Raw genomic sequence first — 20,155 nt, 5'->3', positions numbered from 1 at the left:
CCACTTGAACACATATCTCGATTCGCCGCTGGACAAAACAGCCACAGTGCTTCCTGGACCTGAAAATCGATCTTTGGCACAACGGAGAGTCCACCGTTTATTGAGGCGGCACGTGCCACCGCACTCCAAGGCGGAGTCATTTTCCCGCGAGCATCCACATGCCCATGCTAAGTTCTGGAGAGCGTGTGGGTTAATGGTAATATCGGTCATACCGGTCATATTTGCTATGCCACAGGAGTGTAAGGTATGCCAAAAGAAAGTAGAAGACGGATTGAGGCGAAGGAAAAAGGACTGTGGGAAGTATTGGGAGGTAGGGACGTCGTGTGCTTTTTTATCTCGAAGAAAAGGTCGGAGGGTAGGGAATCAGCCGGGCTTTTCAAGTAGATCTTGAAGACCGTGAACCGTTAACGGCTGGCAAGAGCCACCGTTAAACATATATCAGCGTCCGGATATCTTACACTTCCATCAGGTGGCATTACACTTGACGCAGCTTACGGAGACATCTTCAGAGAAATGGTCTAGTGTTGTATGCACGAGGTTGGAAAGAGTCAGCAGCAGGGCTCCTAATCAACCACTATCGATGTCCGGGGTGAAGGTGTGGCTCACTAGGCTACGGGCAAGGCCTGGATGTTGCCTAACCTGAACAAGAGGCGTAGGACCAACCGCCACCCCAGCCAGCTGGACCCAAGTTCTAGAGTCGAGAGCGAGGGCTCGCCGTCCCTTCTTTCCTTTCTCCTATGTAGGGTAGAACGCAGTATAGAATATACCCAGAATACGGTCCGACAGTATACCGGTCGCCCTGAATGGCTCGTAGTGCGCGTCCCCGAAACCATTCAGGGCATAACTTTCTGGCCCGCACCGGTCCAAAATATTTCACATCCTCGGGATCAGGGTCCCAGGGATTTTGGTCAACTTCCAAAAAAGAGCCGGGGTACTCTCGGTAGAGCTTACCCTTCAATTTAGTAATGCACCCTTTCCACACGAGTATTTCCCAACGTCCATTGTTTAGCTGCATAATATGGACGATATTGGAGAGGCTCTTGGCCACTTGGTCAAGGTCCCGCAGCGTCACTGAGCCATGTTCAGTGTCAAAGCGAACGACGGTGTACTGATCGTAGATCGTCCGGGCCACGACCGAGCTACAAAAGTTAGATCGCAGTAAAACACAAGAACAGAATCAAGGTCATACGAGAACCAAGATGGCGTTCGGGGCCCAGGTCCGCCGGAAGGGCATAAGCCATCACTGGTGACCGCCTCGCGCCCTGAGTCCTGGAAGTAACGTGCGACACGTTCCACTGTGATAGTGATAGCTACGTCGACAGCGGTCTCGTTTTCGGCTCCGCAACTGGAGATGAATTCGCTGTTCAGTCGGTGCCCGAAGTCCCCATAACCAGTTAAAGACGATGGCAATGTCAAGGTCTCCTGTGACCGGAAGGAAGGCTGCATGGTGCGGAGACAACGTAGGAGGTAAAGGAAGGGTAGACGCTGTCCTCTGGTTTGGGAAACGGTTCCCAGGGGCCGTGACAGGGCATCAAACATCGAATCAGAGAGTGTGAGGCAATCCAACCGGTGAGAGAATCATACAAATAGGGCGTGAAATGATGCATAATTATATGTCCGGGGACAGCTGCAGACTCGCAAGATAAGCCACTGGGACGTACTGCAATATCACATTTACACCGTCTATGTGAAATGAAGCGCGAAGATGGACGTGTGGAGCAAAGGTCAAGCGTGAGTGCAGCCGAAGTGGCTGCTGGTTGAAGGCCGAGAGCCTACTTCCGCAGCTGCGGCGCCAGCTGCCGCTGACCGGGGGGTGTCGCATTTTGAAAATGCGACACCCCCCGGTCAGTGCGCCCGCCGAGCCTAGGGGTTTTCGAGAGACCTTTCGCAAAATTGACCGCCCTTTCTCCTTCAGTCAATTTGCAGGAAAGATGAACGAGGTCATTGCACATTAAATCCTCACTAAAAGTCACTGTCTCAAAGATGTTATAATCCAGATTCAGATCCACCTACATATAATTTCTCAGGCTCTCAATGGGACCATACCCCTTGTGGTCAACCTCAAACGCTTCACCAGCTTCGATGGCGATTTCCAGGTGTTTGATCGAAAGAGGTTCGTTTTTCCACAAAGCAAATTCCATGCCTGTCCGTGCAAAGTTCTTGATCTGGCCCATCATAGTCAGTCGAGCCGTCAAAATAGGACGGGAATAATCAACACGTCTTACCTGCCTTCCGTTGATCGTTTTGTCACTTAAACTATCTATCTCCTTTTCTGATATGTTCACCTCCACCTTCACCTTACCCAAGAAAGTTTTCCAGATATTTTTCTTCACATCTCTGCCTAGATCGCCGAATCTGATCGAAAAATGGATTCTGCTTTGGAATGCCGCGTCAAATGTCGCTACTCGATTGGTCGTGAGAAACATGATGCCTTGGAAGTACTCCAGGTGGCGGAGGAAGACTGATACTAGGGCGTTCCATTGGACGTCCTGCAGAGAGCGCTCGGCAAGATACACGTCGGACTCGTCAATCAGAATGATAGCCCTCCATTTATGGGCGAGCGACGTGATTTCCAGTAGATTTTCTTCTAGACGTTCTGCATTTGTGCCTAGATCTCCGGCGTACACCTATGCATAGTTAGAAGATGCTGAAGACCACAATGAGCACGGTGGTGACAGACACTGTAGAGAGGTAGCTTCCTCTTCTCTGCTAGTCCTTCCGCCGTCAAAGTCTTTCCAACGCCAGGAGGGCCGCTTTTAGATTAAAGGTTAGCTGTGTAGAAACACGGCGTGGGTTCGGAATCATACTGCAAAAGGAGGACTATGTTTTGTCCTTTTCCTTGTATAATGTCGTCAAACTTTTCATCGTCTGACCCGTTTGTATGACGTTCAACGAGTGATTGGATAATCTCCTTTTGACCAGTCGGGATCACAAGGGTATCAAACGCAGAGCAATCCCAGTCAATTTCCTCAATGTCGTCCACGCAGAGTTCGCCTGAAGGTAGCGATACTTAGTCCAAATATCTAAAAGGAATAAACTGAAAGGAAAGGGTAGATACCCACCCCACCGTTTTCTCTGAAAAGAAAAAGCATATACAGTCTCGCTGCAAACCAACAAATCTTCCACCGAGCAAGGAATCTTTTGATCCTTTACCTCGCGACTAGTTTCGGAAGAATCGTCTGCGGAATCATCTTCAGAATCACTGTCCCAGAGCCATTGACGACCTTTGGAGGATTTGACATCAAGGCGGGGAAAGGAATAATTTGGGTTCTTCTTCCTAAATGAGACAGCATCAACCATGACCCGCCCGCTCACGGAGAACTTCTTCACTTCTTTCTTGTCCATATAGAAAGCCTGTCCCTCATACTGACGGAAGTGAGTACCAATAAGGGAGCAGAACTTTCTTCCGCGCTCAGTTAGTTGTTCAACAACGTCCTGCTTCTGAGGGTGATACTCAAGGGGATAGGCTCCCAGTAAAGTTATCTTCTTGATGCCGTCGAACTCGGGAATTTTCAACGGAATCGTTGCTTCGCCAAAACGCTTTCCGTCATGAGTAAGATATCGACAAATCATCTCAAAGTGTTTCTTGCCGTGGTCGATTTGGAATTTTCCAGAATTGAAAATGACGCATCTTGAGTTCTCGGACGTTGAGGGGATCACGTATATAACGCAGTTTGGCCGGAAAAAGACGGGGAGCAGATTGAATGTAATCTCCTTGTGTTGAACGAGAGCAGTTAGTTTGTCCCTTGTCGATGCGTAGTGAGTCTTCAGGAACTCAATCAATTTGCTCAAATGGAGTCTCTCAGGAGATCCCGGTGTGGTGGTCGTCTGGAACGCCTCGAGTTGAGTTTCATAGGTGAACAAGACGTCAGGGTTGATCTACTCCAGCATTGTCAGGGGGGCCTCTCGTGTTTACGCTATTCAAGGACATTACTCACCGATGGTTTGTCTTCTCGTAAGCTGACACAGGTGACCCCATCCAAAACGTCTCGTAGAATATCTCTCAAGGTTGTAGATTTGACATCGATAAAGCTGTCTAAAAGGGTATCTTCGCTGTCTAGGTAATAATCAGATTTTGGTAGCACTCGTTGCAGGAGGGCGCCATACCAAACTTCTGTCGAAAGACGGCGATATACTCTGTGTATTCATCGCCCTCCTCCAAGACTGTGTCAAATGACTTCTTAATCTCATATTTGTAGGTGGACTTGTTCCAGCTGGTGACAGCTTGTGTTAAGCAGATTTAACTTGCTTCGAGAGGAGTACCTTACAATTCATAGACCCTGGTTATGTCAACTTTCGACGCTCTTAGTTTGGGCTGATACCCGTCTCCTTGTTTTTGTTCGTCATCTCCGGGTGGCATGGCTTCTGTACTAGGAGTGGACAGTCGCTGTACCTTGTTCAGCATGTCCAAAAGCTGTTGGACTTGATCGGTGGTGATATGGACGGAATGGGGAGTGGGAGTTTGGTTAGTGTCCATTGGAGACATCACTGGCGATGACTGTTGAGGAGCGTTCTTTGTTGATGCCATAACTCCAAAGGAGTAAAGCAAGCCGCGGAGATAGGAGAGATATGAAGGGTCAAAGCTTTAATGGGAACTCTGATCCGAGGGGAAAAGACTGAATAAGAAGAACTAGGGACAGACTTGAGGACAGGACAGAGAAACAAAAATTGAGAATAGACGATCGAGAAGAGTATCTATTGCAGGAAGCATATACTACATCATCCTTAGCCAAGAGAAGCCTACAATGAGTAACAATGCGGCGCTAGGCCCGGCTGCGGACTTTGTCTATGCGAGAGATGTAGAGAAAGAGGTCGATCCCATAATCCGGCTGTCCTATGCCCACCTTAAATGGGACAGTGGTGTCTTGCTAACGTTTTAGGTCAGTGCCTCCAAACTCCTTCAATCGCTTCGACACTGATGAACACACAGATGAGTGGGACATACTCGAGCAATGTCCGACGAAACCCAAAAACAGAACCTCAGGCGGCGGTCTTCTAAACTAACTCCTGCCCGAGATGCAAAGGGGACGGCGCACGAAGTCCCAATGGCCCATACTTCTGTAGGGTCAGGTTCGTACCTAACCCTTCCACAAGCGGACAGCCAGAGCCACCATTTGAACATAGATCAGCGTCCGGATATCTTACACTTCTGTCAGGTAGCGCTAATAGATTTGACGCAGCTTGCGGAGACTATACCATCCTCAGAGAAAGGGCTAGTGTTGATATGTACGAGGTTTGAAAGAGTCACCGAGAGCGCTCCTAATCAACCACTATCGATTGTCCGGGGTGAAGGTGTGGCTACTGACTAGGCCTAGATGTGGCCTAACCTGAACAAATGGCGGAGGGACCGACCGGCCTGAAAGCGACGGCGAATGAGCGCCAGCTACCTTCTAACATCCTCGTCTCCTCCCTCCGTTTGTAGGCCATTCAACATTGAATCTCCCATTGTACCCATCGTACTCGACTCGCTCAATAGACTCCGAATCCTTCGATTGTGATGCTTCAAGACATGACCATAGTACATTTGTGCAATGGCCCAGGATTTTTCAATAACCCTAATTGCCCTTTCTGAAAACCAGAGGGCATAAAGTTCCCGGGCCTTCTCGAGCCCCCAACATTCCACGTCCTCGCGAAGAGGTTCAAATGGGCAGTATTGCGGATCGAGAGTAAAGCGGTTAGGGAGCTTGCTCCGTAGAGTGGGGAGATAGGCATTCCGAACAAGAATTTCCCATGACCCATCGTTTAGGGGTGTGATGCTGGGCACCTGAAGGATATCCCCCACCATCTCATCAAGGTCCTGGGCTATCTCATCAAGGTCCACGGTCCTACGGTCCTCAAGAGCGACTCGTACGAGGGTGTATTCAGCGTCAATGAGCTCCCCAGTCGTTTGCCTGTATCAGTTAGTCGGTATCCTTGTGTGGGACAAACAGGCGGCGTACTGGAAGATAGTTGGAGGTGGCCACAAATGTCCATCACTGGACGGCGTCTCGGCGCCAGCAATCACCCCATCTCGCTCGAAAACTTGGGTGACGACTTCCACATGAATAGCAACCCGGATCTGTGCAAAATCTTCGTCCTCAGGGATCACCGTGCTAACAGAATTGTCGTCGTCAACGGATGGAGCCTCGACGGATGACCCATCGCTGTCGGACAGTTCTTCATCTTCGTGGCTAGGCCCAAACTGGTCCACAGCGCATTCATTCGCCCTGGTCCAGTGGGAATTTGAGAACCGAGCCTGATGTGGAATATATGCTGACGGGGGCTTCGGGATCGCATATGCCGTATCGGACAAAGGTTGCAGAAGGGACTTAGGAGGACCAGAAATAGAGGCCCCCAAGGCCTGACAGTTGACGGAGCCAAAAATGGGGAATCGTCATCAATTCCCTTTTTTTGCGTACCGCTATATATAGACATGGGACGGTGCAAAATAGCTCGAGTTTCGTGGTTGAGGGCGCTTGGTGTTCGCCTCATAGAATTTCTGATCATTGATAATGAAAATTGAAGTCGACCGCCATGAAAGGTCAACCATATTTCGCTGAAAGCATATCAGCAAATGCGTGTAGCTCGGTAACTTACGTGCTGCGACGCCAGTCGAGAAGGATATATCATACTAGACAGTGCTTTTCGAGGGAACCGAGTTGGACTCGAACCGTGATCGTTGAAGATGTAATGCATTTTAGCGCCTTAGCACTATTCCATAGGATTTCTCGGAAAGGCGGCAAGAGCCCTGTGCGGTCCGAAGTCATATGGTGATGTTGTCGCTTCCTGATGTGTTCTCGATCGTCTTCGCCTTGCCAATGTATCACTATACTGCCACACTACCGACGGCCCGCAGAGGACCGGATTCGGGCAGTGATTCCGATATTGCGGTGTGAGTAGGTCTTGAGGATGGCAAGCTAGGCGTAGTGTCCAGAACCAATGCTGATATCGGAAGTAGCTCGTCCTTGTTTGGCGAAAAGTCTCGGTAGGCAGCCATAAACTGCGAAGCTATGTACGAACCACCATTCGAAAATATGTGAACGAGAACGCTGGGCTTGTTCGGTCGTTTCTCGTCCCCGAGCTGCTGTATCACCGAGGGAGCAGGCTATATAGCTTTTCGCTGTAGAAACAGTGGTCGCCAGAATAGGTCTGCTCCATTTATCGGAGTAGAAGGATTAGAGACTAAGGATGCATCATCTGATAAGGCTTTGTGTACTTCTTGTTGTACCGTGGCTGGGCTCCCATCCAGGAACATATTATTAATTAGGTCGGGCCGACTGCAGACGGCTGTGGTTTCGAAGAGGTTCCTGTTGCTAGCTTATATAAGAAAATCTGCTCTCCCAGCTTGGTGAACTTTAGGAGATAACGATCTGGCCGCTCCTCTCCTAAGTGAAGCTCTGGTTCTGGTCCGGCGAAGTCCACGACTGCTTTGTGGGAAGGGATGTGATAGCTGGGGATGGAATGGACGCCAGACCTTTTCGAAGCCAGTCTGTGTACTGCAGAGTATGTCGAAAAATTGAGACCGAGCCGAATGCTGGAAGGATGTTCGCGGATCGATGCGAATGCGCCCGACGTTGATGGCAGTGAGCTACCACAACTCGCTGCCTTCTCATTCAATGCACATCTAGTAGCGTGTCCGAGCGATATGTATATATAGATAGTGAATGTGATGAGATCTGACCGAATGACTGTTAATATAGAAGGCGCACCATGGATAAAAAGCTCACAGTAAGGTCCTTAATGATTTTCAACGATACTTGCTGGACGCCTTCTTCCGAGACATCGTGCTTTGTGAGTTTTCCGGGGCGGCTGTTTCCGTGCGCTCTCATTCGATCGCTTCAATCTTCCGCCCCGTAATATGAGCGTGCGTTCGGACACTGCACCCGCCTGAGCAAGGATACTGTCACTGTAATTCTGATGATCACGTAGATCCGGAAGAACCGAAGGTATTGAGCATGCGGCAACGAGGTTCTCCTGATGGGCGGTATCGACACAAACTGCGGCTCTATGGTGATCTGCGCTTTGTTCACATACCGGTTTCTCTGGATGGAGATCATAGGTACGGCAAGGCTCTGCATGTCGATTTACTGCAAGTTTCAGTTGTCCCTGACTTAGTGCTCAACTGGGTCCTATTGAGTCTGGTTGCGAAAAGAGACATCCAAGATCCATACTTCATGTCATGCCACGTGTCGTCCTTCAGTCGCAGCCCCACGCTCATACATAGTGTTATATCACTTTTCCCCGTCAATGGTAGTGTCCTTGTGGGACTCTTCAGGTGATTACCGCACCGCAGAAGTTCCATCGTCTGCGGGAAGGCCGCCGCCCTCACCCTCTGGGTCCTGGTAGGCGCCTTCCGGCTTCGTCGCGCCTCGAGTACGGCCGCCCTTGAGAATGTTGCTTTTGTCGATGGCTTCCTTCTCGTCTTGCTCTAGACGTCAGTGTTAGCGATATGTTCAATCAAGAAGAGGAGGGTTCGAGGATCAGTGTACCTAGCGCCTGATCGGAGTCAGGGTTGCGCGCATCGTTGGGTTGTTCCACCGGAACTTCATCCTTGACCACGGGGACCACCTTGTCGTTGGTAGCGTAGGAATTGTCGACGGTGTCGCCACCTTGAGGGATGTCGTCGGTGTCGGTATCCTGCTTGTCGAATGCTGCGTCGGCGTTGGTAGACATGATGTTGGTTTGTGCACGGGTGCAGCTTTTGTGAACGATTTTCTCAATCAAGGGTGGAGGATGAAGAGAGGATAAATTGAGCCACGGAATCTTCTGGCTGCGTGAGGAGTTTTAACATTTCCGGGCCCGAATGAGAGATGACATCGAGATGTCGTCACGACAAGATGAATGACCTTTGCTGGGTCAATGTTCCAACTATCAGGAGCAAACAGTGAAGTGCCTCGGAGTCATCCGTGTGGAGACAGATGCAAGTAGTATGTGCAAAGCTGGGAATTTGAGTGCAAGAGGGATAGTAGTGCTTGAGCCTGGAGCTCGTGAGATGCATAATTTCCAGCCACAAAAGAGCAATGTTTCGTTATTCAGCGGTGACATGGTCGAGCGCGCTATTCGCCACTCGCATCAACAAACACCTTTTCCCTTTTTCAATTCCGTTCAAACGCCATTTACCACTATCTCCCAATAATCTTCTACATAGCTTCAAACCTTTGCAGCGTCTGGATTCAACTTGAAGCAGCCTCATCATGTGACAGGCCAAGGTACCAGCAGTCCGGGCCAAGTCGATGCCCTCTTTCTCTCCCAAACCTCTTCAAACACCACGGAGCGGTTACCATCTATCAGTTTTAATTGATCTCGCTGAGGGCAGTAGGTTGGCCCATTACGAGGTTACCAAACGTAGAGGCAAAACAAGGTACGTCACCTGAGCATTGCATTTTTCAGGTAGACAACCTAGCACGGAAACTTCGCAGCCTTCAGACCCAGCCTTAGCCGAGTCACTCTGGACCTCAGCACAAGCTTGATCATATCAGGGCGCACCCAACAGAACTAACCTGTTGGTTCTTAAGCTCAAATTCACAATATTGCTAAGAGACCCTTCCAGTCGGCACCGACTTAGTTCTAGGTAGACGAAGAAGCCGGCATTCTCCTCTCACGCTGTACAGCATGTCCAAATTTAGCCAAATCTATGCAGACGAACTAAAGTCCTCCACAGCCACAACAGCCACAGCAGCCACCGGCCCCCTGAGGAAAAGACACATCAATGAACAAGAGCAGCCCTCGCACGGTGCTGTTGAGGTTGGAAATCCAGCCAGCTTCAAGCCCAAGTACCTTGTTCTTGACGATATCAACATCGAACTCATCACGGTATTCGCCGCCGTATCTACCGCGATATCCATCTTCGTGCTCGGCACACCAGGACTATTGACCGCCGCAGCGACTGCGGCGATCATTTTGCCTCTGCGAGCTTTCTTCCCTCGTCCCACAACCCCACAAGGACTTGTCCTGATCACGGGCGCCTCGAGCGGAATCGGTGCAGAACTGAGCTATATCTTCGCTGAGCACGGCCACAACCTCGTGTTAGTTGGGCGGAACAAGGAGCAACTCGAAAATGTCAAAACCAATGTCGAGACCAAATATGGTAAGAACTGCACGAACCATTACGCTTGATCGATCTGTGCCTGGGAAGCCGAAGCAGCTCTACGATCAGGTCAGGGTTGAACGTTTAACCGTCGAGGTCTTAGTCAATAACGCTGGCCTCGGAGCTGCTGGTGAGACAATGGAACAGCCAATCGAATTGGCTGAACGTATGACGACCTTGAATTGCATTGCTCTGGTCCCGCTGACGCTGCTATTTGGCAGCGACATGCTAAAATGCGGTCGTGGATGGCTTCTGCATGTTTCCAGCGTTGGCGGTAAGTTCTGCACTCCCCTACCCTACACCCGTTTTTTCCCTGCCCTCGATATATTTCAGCACGGAATGACAAGTCCTCGCTAGGTTGTTTGGCAAGCCCTGGTCAAAATGTCTACCACGCAACCAAACACTTGTGCGCGAATTCTCCGAGTCTCTCTCCATCGAGCTACGCGGTTACCCTGGGATCGTCAACACCCAACTGATGCCAGGCCGGACGCAGACGCCATTCATCACACGCTCTCACGCGGAGGAGTCCTTTATGATGGCGGCCTCAGCCGCGGTCGAGGACCCTAAGAGCGTAGCCTTGGCTGGATACTGCGGATTATGTAAGGGCAAGCGCCTGGTGTTTAGTAGCTGGAATGCGGCATTGACAGCGACCATGATGCACTTGATGCCGAGGAGAGTTCATCTCACATTAGCTAGCGTCATGAATCTACCGTTACGTGGTGCAATGAGGGCCACGGAGCCGGAGAAGGATCAGAAATACGTGGACAGGATCTTTGAACAAATTTGGCAATCTGAAGTGTCCCTGTGCCCAAGAATCGCCTACATTCGAGAAGTGGTTGGGGTTGGGATTGGGGCAACTACGCTGGTGTTTGTGGTGCTTTTAACTGCTACGACCGACATACCCTGCAACCTTCCACCCTGGAGGGTAAATCTGTTATCAGTCGCGTTCATATTTGCCCGGGAGAAAGATGACGCCTTCAGGGACCAGCACCGCGGGCAGGAACTTTCATCGAGCAAAGGGCGCACCTGCCGCGCTTGCGCTCCTATAAACAACACATCGACCCACTAAACGGTACGATGGCAAGGCGAATTCTGGGATCCTGTGGCGCAGTTCCTGAAGACGCGAACACGAATGCTGAAATCCTCCTGGGGGACGTGATGTGCAATAAGGAAATCTGTAAGGTCGGCCGACATCGTTGATAAATGTGTTGAATGCTGCTCCCTCTGTCATCTACTGGAAAAGGAGTAGGGCCCCTTTCATGCCGAGGGCGAAGCTGGCTCCATATTTTGTTGTACTTTATGACCACGAACTCTACTGAGATATTGGGACTTATATAGTAGAGCTTAGAATGACTTGCGGTTCTCTATGCTAGCATAACGCACTAGAACGCGGATGGTGTTTTAAGGAAACGATAGCTACTCCCCACCCGCCCCGCTCTAGGGCTATAACGTATACGCCGACCACTTAAGTCTATAGTGTATAAGTTACCATTAGACTTGGTAATAATCCCCGCTAAAGTTGCCCAGGGTGTTAAACTCGATCCTCGTATACCTAGGATCTCTATATACGAGCGTACACCTATAAGATAAGAGGCATCTAGATTCATTGGCCCAGCGAGACTTCTCAAGACAAAGTGGTATCAGGATACAGAACCTACTAGCGGCTCGCGAGAAATCAGAAAAGGTTATCTAGGGCTATAGTGTGACCTAACAAGTTCTGTACTAATGACGAGTATCTTGAATGAAAGCAAGACCTTATAATTTTGGGATAGAAGGGGAGTAGAAGAGTATGTCATAACGCACATAGTTCCCTATTAAAGGATGGGGCTTATTACCTTTAGATCACGCTCACCTAAACAAAGATAGAGATAGGTTCGATGTTTCACGGATCTCTATTATGGGCAGTATTCTTAGTCTACCCATATCATTAGAGATCATGAAAGTCGAACCTACGACATGCTGTTCGAAAATGGTATGAATGAGATTGGTTGTCCTTTATCATGCCATGTTCGAACGGCATGAGTCAAACATTCGACATTCATGACACGGAGCTCTTCCTTAAGGTGGAGTATCCAGTAAGCACACAGATCATTATCATTCAGTGGATAAGGCCCGAAAACTGGAGATCGCGGCTAGTAATTGACGTCGACAAGATCGAGCCTGGAGGAATGCTTGAGATTGACACAAGGGAAGATTTGGTCAAACCCCCAGAAATGTTTCTTACTAAGCGAGACATCAAGGGAGTGGAACAGTGGTGGCAGTGCCGTTGGAAGATCGATTAAGGTGAGGGAAGAGTGGGAAATGAACAAAGTTGAGAGGCGCTATGAGAACCTAATCGGTCTTTTTCATTGTGCGGCCTAATAATGGCAAGCCAAGCTTGCGCGCCCTTACACGTGGTTTGCACGCATGATCGGACTGCCTCCGTTGTTCTCCCGCGCGCTTCTATGTTTCACAAAAAGTCTCAGAATGTTCAGCGTGATAATCCCCACTGAGTGGACATTAGGTCAGGTCTGATTCGTACGTCCCTAGGCCGGAACTTAACAGCCATTCCAAGATGGCGTAACCCCTCGGATGATATACCCGAGATATGCGAATCCCTTGAATTGTTCTAAAGCCAAGCACAGCGAGCTTTTCGTGAACATTCTCATCATCCTCCCAATTCTCGACCTTTCGCTGTCAGCCTGAGTACCCTAAAGATATCGTCACTGTTCTCTCCGCAGAGTCGAAACTCAAAGGGCAACTGAGCAGGCAACCGGGCTAGGTAACCGCATTCGAGGGGTTAAGAACACCATCCCATACATTGCACAAAGCTGAAGCTGACAAGTCACTAGCGTTCAAGCTGAGACTCCAGAAGGTGGCATCACCACCTGTACCAAATTGCACCGAACTCGGGAAGACTTGTATCATGAGCGACGCAAGCCATTGAAATCACAGATACGATCCTCTGGACTTTTCACACCTGGGGCAAGATGACATTCAAAAACTTCTGCAGGATCTTTTCCAGGTTCTTTATAGCGCACAAGTCGGTCAGATAGATGATTTGTTCCAGATGATTCGCAGCGGGGCCTCGCTTGAGGAGGTTCAATCACGTATTAGTGAAATCTTGGGAAGCTTTAGCAGTCCTGGGGCTACTTAGGAATAACGATAGCACCAGAGATGAAAGAGGTCCCTAGTCTGGCGTTCTATCGAGGACGCGAACTATAGTGGTTTATTAGCAGCCGCGCATATCGATGGCGCGCTATATACGGCTCAGCACACATACCAAATCCGCAAAAATCAAAACCCTCGGAATACTGAGGCATAAACCTCAAATTTCTGCAGCATATAATTCTGGTTCGATAGAAATAGATGCAAACTGCGTCTGCGAAGTAGAGTGTTTGATCGTCCGTCTGTGTCGATCGGAGAGACTTCAAGAACAGGAATAAGCTGCGTGGGATTTCCAATGGCTTTCCATCCACCAATATGGTCTCCCTTTCACCATGGCTCCATTTGTAGGATAGTGCTTCATACGTCGGGTCCTCAGCCAGATTGTATGTCTTTAGCTTTATCATCATACGGTCAGCACCGGTGCCAGCGAACTGCAATAATCGAATAAGGCCAACAGGCACATCTAAGAGGTGTTTGACAAGTTCTGGGAAGATGAAGGCAAGAAATACGGGAAAGCGGCCGGGGATCCGAACACATACACGGCCGGCGTGATAGGCGAGCACAATGTCGTGCTAGCCTACATGCCGGGCATGGGGACCACCAGTGCCGCGGCGGTGGCAGGAGCCATGCGAGTGAGCTTCTCCAACATCAAGCTGGCTCTGGTGGTCGGGATATGTGGCGGCATGCATGGGCAGGAGATTGTGCTGGGCGATGTGATCATCAGCCAAGCTCTCATCCAATATGACTTTGGGAGGCAATATCCTGAAGGCTTTAAGAGGAAGACTGGTGTGCAAGAAACTCTGGGCCGACCCAGTCCGGAAATCCGAGGCATCCAGGCCAACTAGGGACCAATCGCTACAAGCAGAGGATGCAAAATGACATCGCCACATTCCTGAAAGAGATGGAGAAGAAGTTACCCAAGACAAAACCTCCCGCTCGGGAGAACGATGTACTGTACTACTCCTCCTATGTGCATCAGCACCACACATCGGCGGCATGTGAATGTGGTGAAGGAGACCGGATATGTGAGGCCGCCCTTAAGGCGGCTTGCGATGACCTTGGGTGTGATTCGGTCATGCGCGTTGCTCGAAACCGCTTGGTCGACACGACACCGCAACCTATGGTCCATTTTGGCATCACGGGTTCTGGGAACAGCGTGATGAAGTCAGGACAGCATCGCGATCAAGTGGCCAAGGCCGACGGAATCATCGCGTTCGAGATGGAAGGGGCCGGTGTCTGGGACTACTTCCCCAGTATGGTCATCAAAGGGGTGTGTGACTATGCCGACAGTCATAAGAGGAAGGGCTGGCAAGGGTATGCCGCGGCCACGGCGGCGGCATGTATGAAGGCTTTCTTAGTGGAATGGACTCCAGAGGAGAGACCGACCAGTCCAGGTTAGCTTGAGATTCCACTCAATCATCTGTATCACGACCGGCCAGCGCTGACCGTTTCCAAGTCGGTGTGACAAGAGCGCAGACGTATTTTGTCGTTCCAACGCACCGTGTCAAAGATTTTATTGGCCGTGAAGAGGAGCTTCGCCAAATGGGTCGTACTTTCATCACCCGGTTGAAAGACCTCGAATCTTGGTGCTCCATGCGATGGGAGGACAAGGAAAGAGTCAAATTGCCCTCGAATACTGTCGACAGGCGCAGCAAATATACCGAGGTGTGTTTTGGATTGACAGCAGCTCTGCATCCACGACTGTTCAATCCTTGGTCAGCATTGCACAAGAACTCGACGGTTCAGTGGTCAACGCGTTGGATGACGACGATGCGAAAGTGAGGTTCGCCTTGCGCACGCTCGAGCGGTGGGATGATCGTTGGTTGATGGTGTTTGACAATTGCGATGATCCGGCCACTTTCTCAGACGTTGAGCAGTTCGTCCCCCAAGGTATCTCGTCTGCGAACATCACTTGTCTCGATACTGACTTGGTTAGGAGGTAAAGGAGACATTCTCTTTACTAGTCGCCATCGCGGTCTAGGGGAACTAGGGACTATCATCGATATCCCGCCCATGCCGGACAAGGCAGGCGTCGAACTGCTCCTACATCGATATTCCGGCATCAATGTGAGCAGTTATATGTCCGAAGGGTCTACGATCGTGAACCGCCTAGGTGGTCTGGCCTTAGCCATCGATCAAGCGTCAGCATATATGGCGTACAAGCAGTTACCCATCGACCGATTGAGCGGTTTCTTAGGGCAATACGAAGCCCAGCGCGAAAAGGTGCTTCAGCACACGGCTGACTACTTCTGGAAATACATGAACATTGGTGAAGAAAGTGGACAGCAAACCGCCATCAACGCCTTCACCACGTGGGAAATGTCGTTCCAACAGCTTCTGGACGGCTGGCATACAGCGGGCTCGGTGGCACACTTTCTGACCGTTGCGGCGTTCTTGGCTCCAGTCCAAGTCAGCGAATGTCTGTTCAAGTTTCACCGCGAGCTGAGTGAGCCTCCACCGGATTGGGCCGACATTTTTGTGGCCTCAGGTGGCTCCGACGATGAGAGCTCATCCAGCGAGGCCGATGAAGATCTTGACCGCCAGGAGCACGTCACGCCTGACCCTTCCCGAACCATTCACGATGCTACAATACGTCGCTCTCAGGAGACCTGGGATGGTGAGCGATTCTGGCATCTCATCCGGCAAGCGTACCAGATGTCGCTACTGCATAGTATCGTACCGCCCACCCCACCTGGAGGAGCGACCTTGATCCTACACCCCCTAATCCGCGACTGGCTTCAGCTCCGAGTGGGCTCGAAAGACCGGCAGACTTATACTTACGAAGCTGTCGACATGATTGTCAGCTCTCTTCGAACTCTCGCAAACCGGGATAGCGATGCCACGATCAAGCGGTCGATTCTTCTGCATATGGACGCCGCTCTTGTGACGGTTAAAGGCTTCTTTCGAGACGGGCATCGACTCGGCCAAGATATTACGAGCTGCCAGAATGCGGATTGGTTCGCGTCGTTCTATCGAGATCAGGGCCGGTTTAATGCAAGTCTCGATCTGTATCGTACGGTGGTTGCGACGAGGGCGAGGGTGCAGGGCAAGGAGCATCCAGACACGCTGATGAGCATGAACAACCTCGCCTTGGTGCTAAGGGGTCAGGGGAAGTATGACGAGGCGGAGCAGATGCATCGAGAAGTGGTGGAAGTGCAGGAGAGGGTGCTGGGCCAGGAGCATCCAGACACGCTGATGAGCATGAACAACCTCGCTTTGGTGCTGAGCGATCAAGGGAAACATGATGAGGCAGAGCAGATGCATCGAGAAGTGGTGGAAGTGCGGGAGAGGGTGCTGGGGAAGGAGCATCCATCCACGCTGGCGAGCATGAACAACCTCGCCACGGTGCTAAGGGATCAGGGGAAGTATGTCGAGGCGGAGCAGATGCATCGAGAAGTGGTGAAAGTCAAGGAGAGGGTGCTAGGCCAGGAGTATCCAGACACGCTGACGAGCATGAACAACCTCGCCGAGGTGCTGAGGGGTCAGGGGAAGTATAATGAGGCGGAGCAGATGCATCGAAAAGTGGTGGAAGTGCAGGAGAGGGTGCTGGGCCAGGAGCATCCATCCACGTTGACGAGCATGAACAACCTCGCCGCGGTGCTGAGCGATCAATGCCAATACGAGGAGGCGGAGAAGATTCAGGCGGTGGTCGTTGTGGGGATGCTCAGAAATTTCGGGTTCGAGCATCCCTCCTTTGACATGTCTGAACAGGTTACTTGGCATATGGGAATACCAAGGCATGGAGGAGAGCGCAAGGGAAAAGTCACTTCTCGAACTTGTCGAAAATGGGGTGAGCAGGACTTCCTACCGGCACTCAGAACCGCAGATAAGTGCGGGGTGCGGGGTAAAATGTCCCCAATACTTAGAAGCTCAATGTGACGTTCTCAATTTCTTTGCGAAGCTCTATCCATCCTCCGGTCTCAGCAAACAAAATTTGCATGCGGATCACGATGACTGACCATGCCAGCCTGAATGTGTGTCCGACTTGTTCGAAATCGTACAAGCGACCGGAACATTTGCGTCGCCATCAAATCTCGCACCGCACGGAGCGCCCATACCAGTGCGAGCTTTGCAGTAGCCGATTCCAGAGGTCCGATGTGCTTAAGAGACATCTCAAGACATGCGACAGTATTGCCGACTCCGCCACATCGGATCCATCGGATCCATCGGAGCCTAGGCCTAAGAGGCTTGAGTTGTCAAATAACAACCCAGCACGCAATATTGATGCCTCCTTGCCGAACTCCCACGGAGCGGGGCATGAACTTCTGGCGGCGGCGGATGGTCACAGCCAATCAGTCGAGTACATTGGCGACGATTCTTTCGAGCATTTAAGCGGATGGATATCTTGCGGCCTGTCGGGTAGTCAGTGGGAAGGCCCAACTGATGGCTGGCAGGCGTTCCTGAACTTGACTTCAGGAACACAAACCCCTCACTCAGGCATAGACCCTGGCGAACCAGGTAAGGACATTGGTTCCTTGAGTTTCCTCGGGACTTTCACAAGCACGACTGGTTTGGTGTCCTCATTCGACTGCGGAACAATCGAACAAAGGCGACGGGTCAACACCCATATTCGGAATGAAACGGCAGTACCTAGTTTGGGCTGTTCGTCGACCAATGCGCTGTCGAGAGGCTCGTCTAATACTAGTGGTGCCTTCGTTGATGAGGCAACATGGTGCGAAATCAACACAGAATCTACTGTTGAGACGACCCTTAGTCGGTGGCTCTCGGATCCCTTGTCTTTCAAGTGCCACGAAATCATCACTTACATCAGGAACATTGTGCTACACAAGTCGAAGAACAGCTGCGTTACTCTAACCTGGTCACCCACAGTACACGAAACCTGTGCTCAGTTCTTCTCTCCGTCCAATATTCGGCGATATACACAGCTGTATTGGGCGATATGGCACCCGAACGTGAACATCGTGCACAAGCCGACGTTCGACACGGTGTCGTCGAAACCGGCGCTCCTCGCCGCCATGTGTCTGATGGGAGCGTGCGTTTCGCCCGAGCGAAATGATCAGGAGAATTCCAAGCGGTGGTTCAACTGTGTGGAGGAAATGGTCTTCGAAGACGACGATTTCTGCGACGATGCGCCGGCTCCTGTCTGTCGCGAGACCGGCGAGGCCAAGCGGCCCCTCGGAAAGCTTAGAGCTCTCCAGGCAGCCTATATAGTGTGTCTCTATCAGAACTGGGAAGGATCGAATTCGAGTAAGCGTCGAATCCGCCGGCATCGTTTCAGTACCATCATCGCCGTGGCAAGAGACATTGGCATTCACAATGCCAGACATCCAGATTACGGTCGCATGGACCTGTATGACTTCTCGTTCGCCAACTTCGTAATGACCGAAGAGTTGATCCGCGTGTTCCTGTGGGTGTTTCTGCTCGACACCGCCTTCGTTATCTTCAACAACCTGCCGCCGCGGATGGTGATCAGGGAAATGAAAATGAGTACAGCCTGTCCTGAAGCATGTTTCCAGGCCATGACAGCTGAGGGATGCTTCAATACCATACAGCGCGAGAACAGAACCAACGGACTGCGGTCCACGGTCGCGTCTGATTTTAGTGCAGCCTTTGAGCTACTCTACACAACCGACATAGACGATGCCCTGAGCATCGCAATTGCCAACCTCGGACCGCTCAACCTCTTCGCCATGACCTCTGCACTGCATTCTCTGATATTCCACTATCAAAGCTCCTTCAGCTGTCAGGGTTCGCTATATCCGATCCAAAATGCCCTCAAGGCTTGGGGAAAGGTGTGGCATGTCTATGCGACTCGGTCATCCCTTGACCCCTGCCACTCCACCGTAACATCCGACATGGACCTTCTTACGCCCAGTGACATGTGGAAGCGCGTGGGGTTCGTGCGACATGCAGACGAGTACTGCCACCTCGCCGACCTCATGGTACAAAGACTTTCTGCGCTACTCGCGGACGGCACAGAAACCATCATCAACGCCGCGGGACAAGCGCGGAGTGGCTCGACCGTCTCAGGGAATATTGAGTCTATCAGCCCTCTGCTCGACAAGTATGACGAGACTAGCATGCAACAGGTGAATAAACTGATCTCGGACTTTGTCAAAGTTCGAATACATTGATATTAGCCTAATCACCATGTACAAACAGTTTGGACCGGCCCCCCTTTTGGTCTTAGGGAGTAGCCCTCCCCAAGAAATGTATGGAGCCAACAATGGTACTCTCTAATACATAATAAGCTCAAGCCTGCTGGAACCTGGAATTGTCTCGTGTTTCATCCTCCATTCTATTATGTGCAGCCTCACATTGTGGACTAGTCCGGTCCGGTGTATCATTACTAAGAACAGTGAGCAGTGCCCGTCCTCCCTACGAACTCTCAAACGACTGATAGCCCGCACTCTACTAGGTAAGCTTACAGTTCTACTTCCAGGCTAGACATTAGACGGTGCATCAGCGCATCTTAGACTGAACTTCTCTTCTTTGCTTCGTATCGTTGCTTGCTTGAGATATGCTTGCAAGCTGTATCGGCAAGCCACACCTTTTCCAAACAGTTTTAACCTATGCCTCGACACATATGCACCGTCAGCACGTGTCTCCTCCACGTCCGCACGACCATCCACCGTGTCCGGATTTACCATAACCGGCCGGCGACAACTTATAAGTATTTCCTGTTTGGTAACAAGGCCCACAGGTTGGTTATCAGGTCTAAGAGATATTGGGCGGTAGATTTCCCAAGAAAGACCATAGGCTGTTGCAGAACCAGAGTTGGTCCAAATGGCTGGTTTCATCCAATAATCATGGCCGGTCCATGGTAGCAATGTCGCTGGGTACAGCAGGGACCGAAGATAGATGGCCAGGTAGTTCGGGGTGCTGTAGAGTGCGAAAATGGCAGACCTCTACGGACATATTGCGCGATTGCACGGAGGACTTGTCCTATTTAGACGAGGGCCGGGGACGTCGTCAGACTAT

The 20,155-nt window shown here is 50.9% G+C and overlaps 7 protein-coding genes across 7 annotated transcripts; 3 read left to right on the top strand and 4 right to left on the bottom strand.

The window, feature by feature from the left end:
- Nucleotides 1-691: 691 nt before the first annotated feature.
- PV06_11010 (uncharacterized protein) lies at nucleotides 692-1,446 on the bottom strand (the record flags this gene model as incomplete). The annotated part of the gene is made up of 2 exons (XM_016412613.1): nucleotides 692-1,139; nucleotides 1,190-1,446. 2 exons carry the CDS (start codon nucleotides 1,444-1,446, stop codon nucleotides 692-694), a joined length of 705 nt encoding a protein of 234 aa, XP_016257112.1.
- A 563-nt stretch (nucleotides 1,447-2,009) lies between these two features.
- Nucleotides 2,010-4,486, bottom strand: PV06_11009 (uncharacterized protein; the record flags this gene model as incomplete). The annotated part of the gene is made up of 8 exons (XM_016412612.1): nucleotides 2,010-2,165; nucleotides 2,226-2,627; nucleotides 2,681-2,753; nucleotides 2,808-2,994; nucleotides 3,063-3,879; nucleotides 3,939-4,057; nucleotides 4,108-4,214; nucleotides 4,269-4,486. 8 exons carry the CDS (start codon nucleotides 4,484-4,486, stop codon nucleotides 2,010-2,012), a joined length of 2,079 nt encoding a protein of 692 aa, XP_016257111.1.
- Nucleotides 4,487-5,383: 897 nt separating this feature from the next.
- On the bottom strand, nucleotides 5,384-6,675 carry PV06_11008 (uncharacterized protein; the record flags this gene model as incomplete). The annotated part of the gene is made up of 4 exons (XM_016412611.1): nucleotides 5,384-5,891; nucleotides 5,940-6,340; nucleotides 6,413-6,535; nucleotides 6,577-6,675. 4 exons carry the CDS (start codon nucleotides 6,673-6,675, stop codon nucleotides 5,384-5,386), a joined length of 1,131 nt encoding a protein of 376 aa, XP_016257110.1.
- A 1,583-nt stretch (nucleotides 6,676-8,258) lies between these two features.
- On the bottom strand, nucleotides 8,259-8,652 carry PV06_11007 (uncharacterized protein; the record flags this gene model as incomplete). Its single annotated transcript, XM_016412610.1, has 2 exons — nucleotides 8,259-8,407; nucleotides 8,469-8,652. 2 exons carry the CDS (start codon nucleotides 8,650-8,652, stop codon nucleotides 8,259-8,261), a joined length of 333 nt encoding a protein of 110 aa, XP_016257109.1.
- Nucleotides 8,653-13,545: 4,893 nt separating this feature from the next.
- Nucleotides 13,546-14,058, top strand: PV06_11006 (uncharacterized protein; the record flags this gene model as incomplete). Its single annotated transcript, XM_016412609.1, has 2 exons — nucleotides 13,546-13,557; nucleotides 13,696-14,058. The coding sequence occupies 2 exons, from the start codon at nucleotides 13,546-13,548 to the stop codon at nucleotides 14,056-14,058; spliced, it is 375 nt and encodes a 124-aa protein (XP_016257108.1).
- A 23-nt stretch (nucleotides 14,059-14,081) lies between these two features.
- Nucleotides 14,082-17,092, top strand: PV06_11005 (uncharacterized protein; the record flags this gene model as incomplete). The annotated part of the gene is made up of 4 exons (XM_016412608.1): nucleotides 14,082-14,607; nucleotides 14,670-14,880; nucleotides 14,934-15,103; nucleotides 15,150-17,092. The coding sequence occupies 4 exons, from the start codon at nucleotides 14,082-14,084 to the stop codon at nucleotides 17,090-17,092; spliced, it is 2,850 nt and encodes a 949-aa protein (XP_016257107.1).
- A 71-nt stretch (nucleotides 17,093-17,163) lies between these two features.
- Nucleotides 17,164-19,308, top strand: PV06_11004 (uncharacterized protein; the record flags this gene model as incomplete). Its single annotated transcript, XM_016412607.1, has 1 exon — nucleotides 17,164-19,308. One exon carries the CDS (start codon nucleotides 17,164-17,166, stop codon nucleotides 19,306-19,308), a length of 2,145 nt encoding a protein of 714 aa, XP_016257106.1.
- Between the last annotated feature and the right edge of the window lie 847 nt (nucleotides 19,309-20,155).

This window comes from Exophiala oligosperma (genome assembly GCF_000835515.1).
Source record: "Exophiala oligosperma strain CBS 72588 unplaced genomic scaffold supercont1.17, whole genome shotgun sequence".
Taxonomy (NCBI): Eukaryota; Fungi; Ascomycota; class Eurotiomycetes; order Chaetothyriales; family Herpotrichiellaceae; genus Exophiala; species Exophiala oligosperma.
Note: the sequence above shows the minus strand (reverse complement) of the source record. Positions and strands in the feature narration are given on the sequence as shown.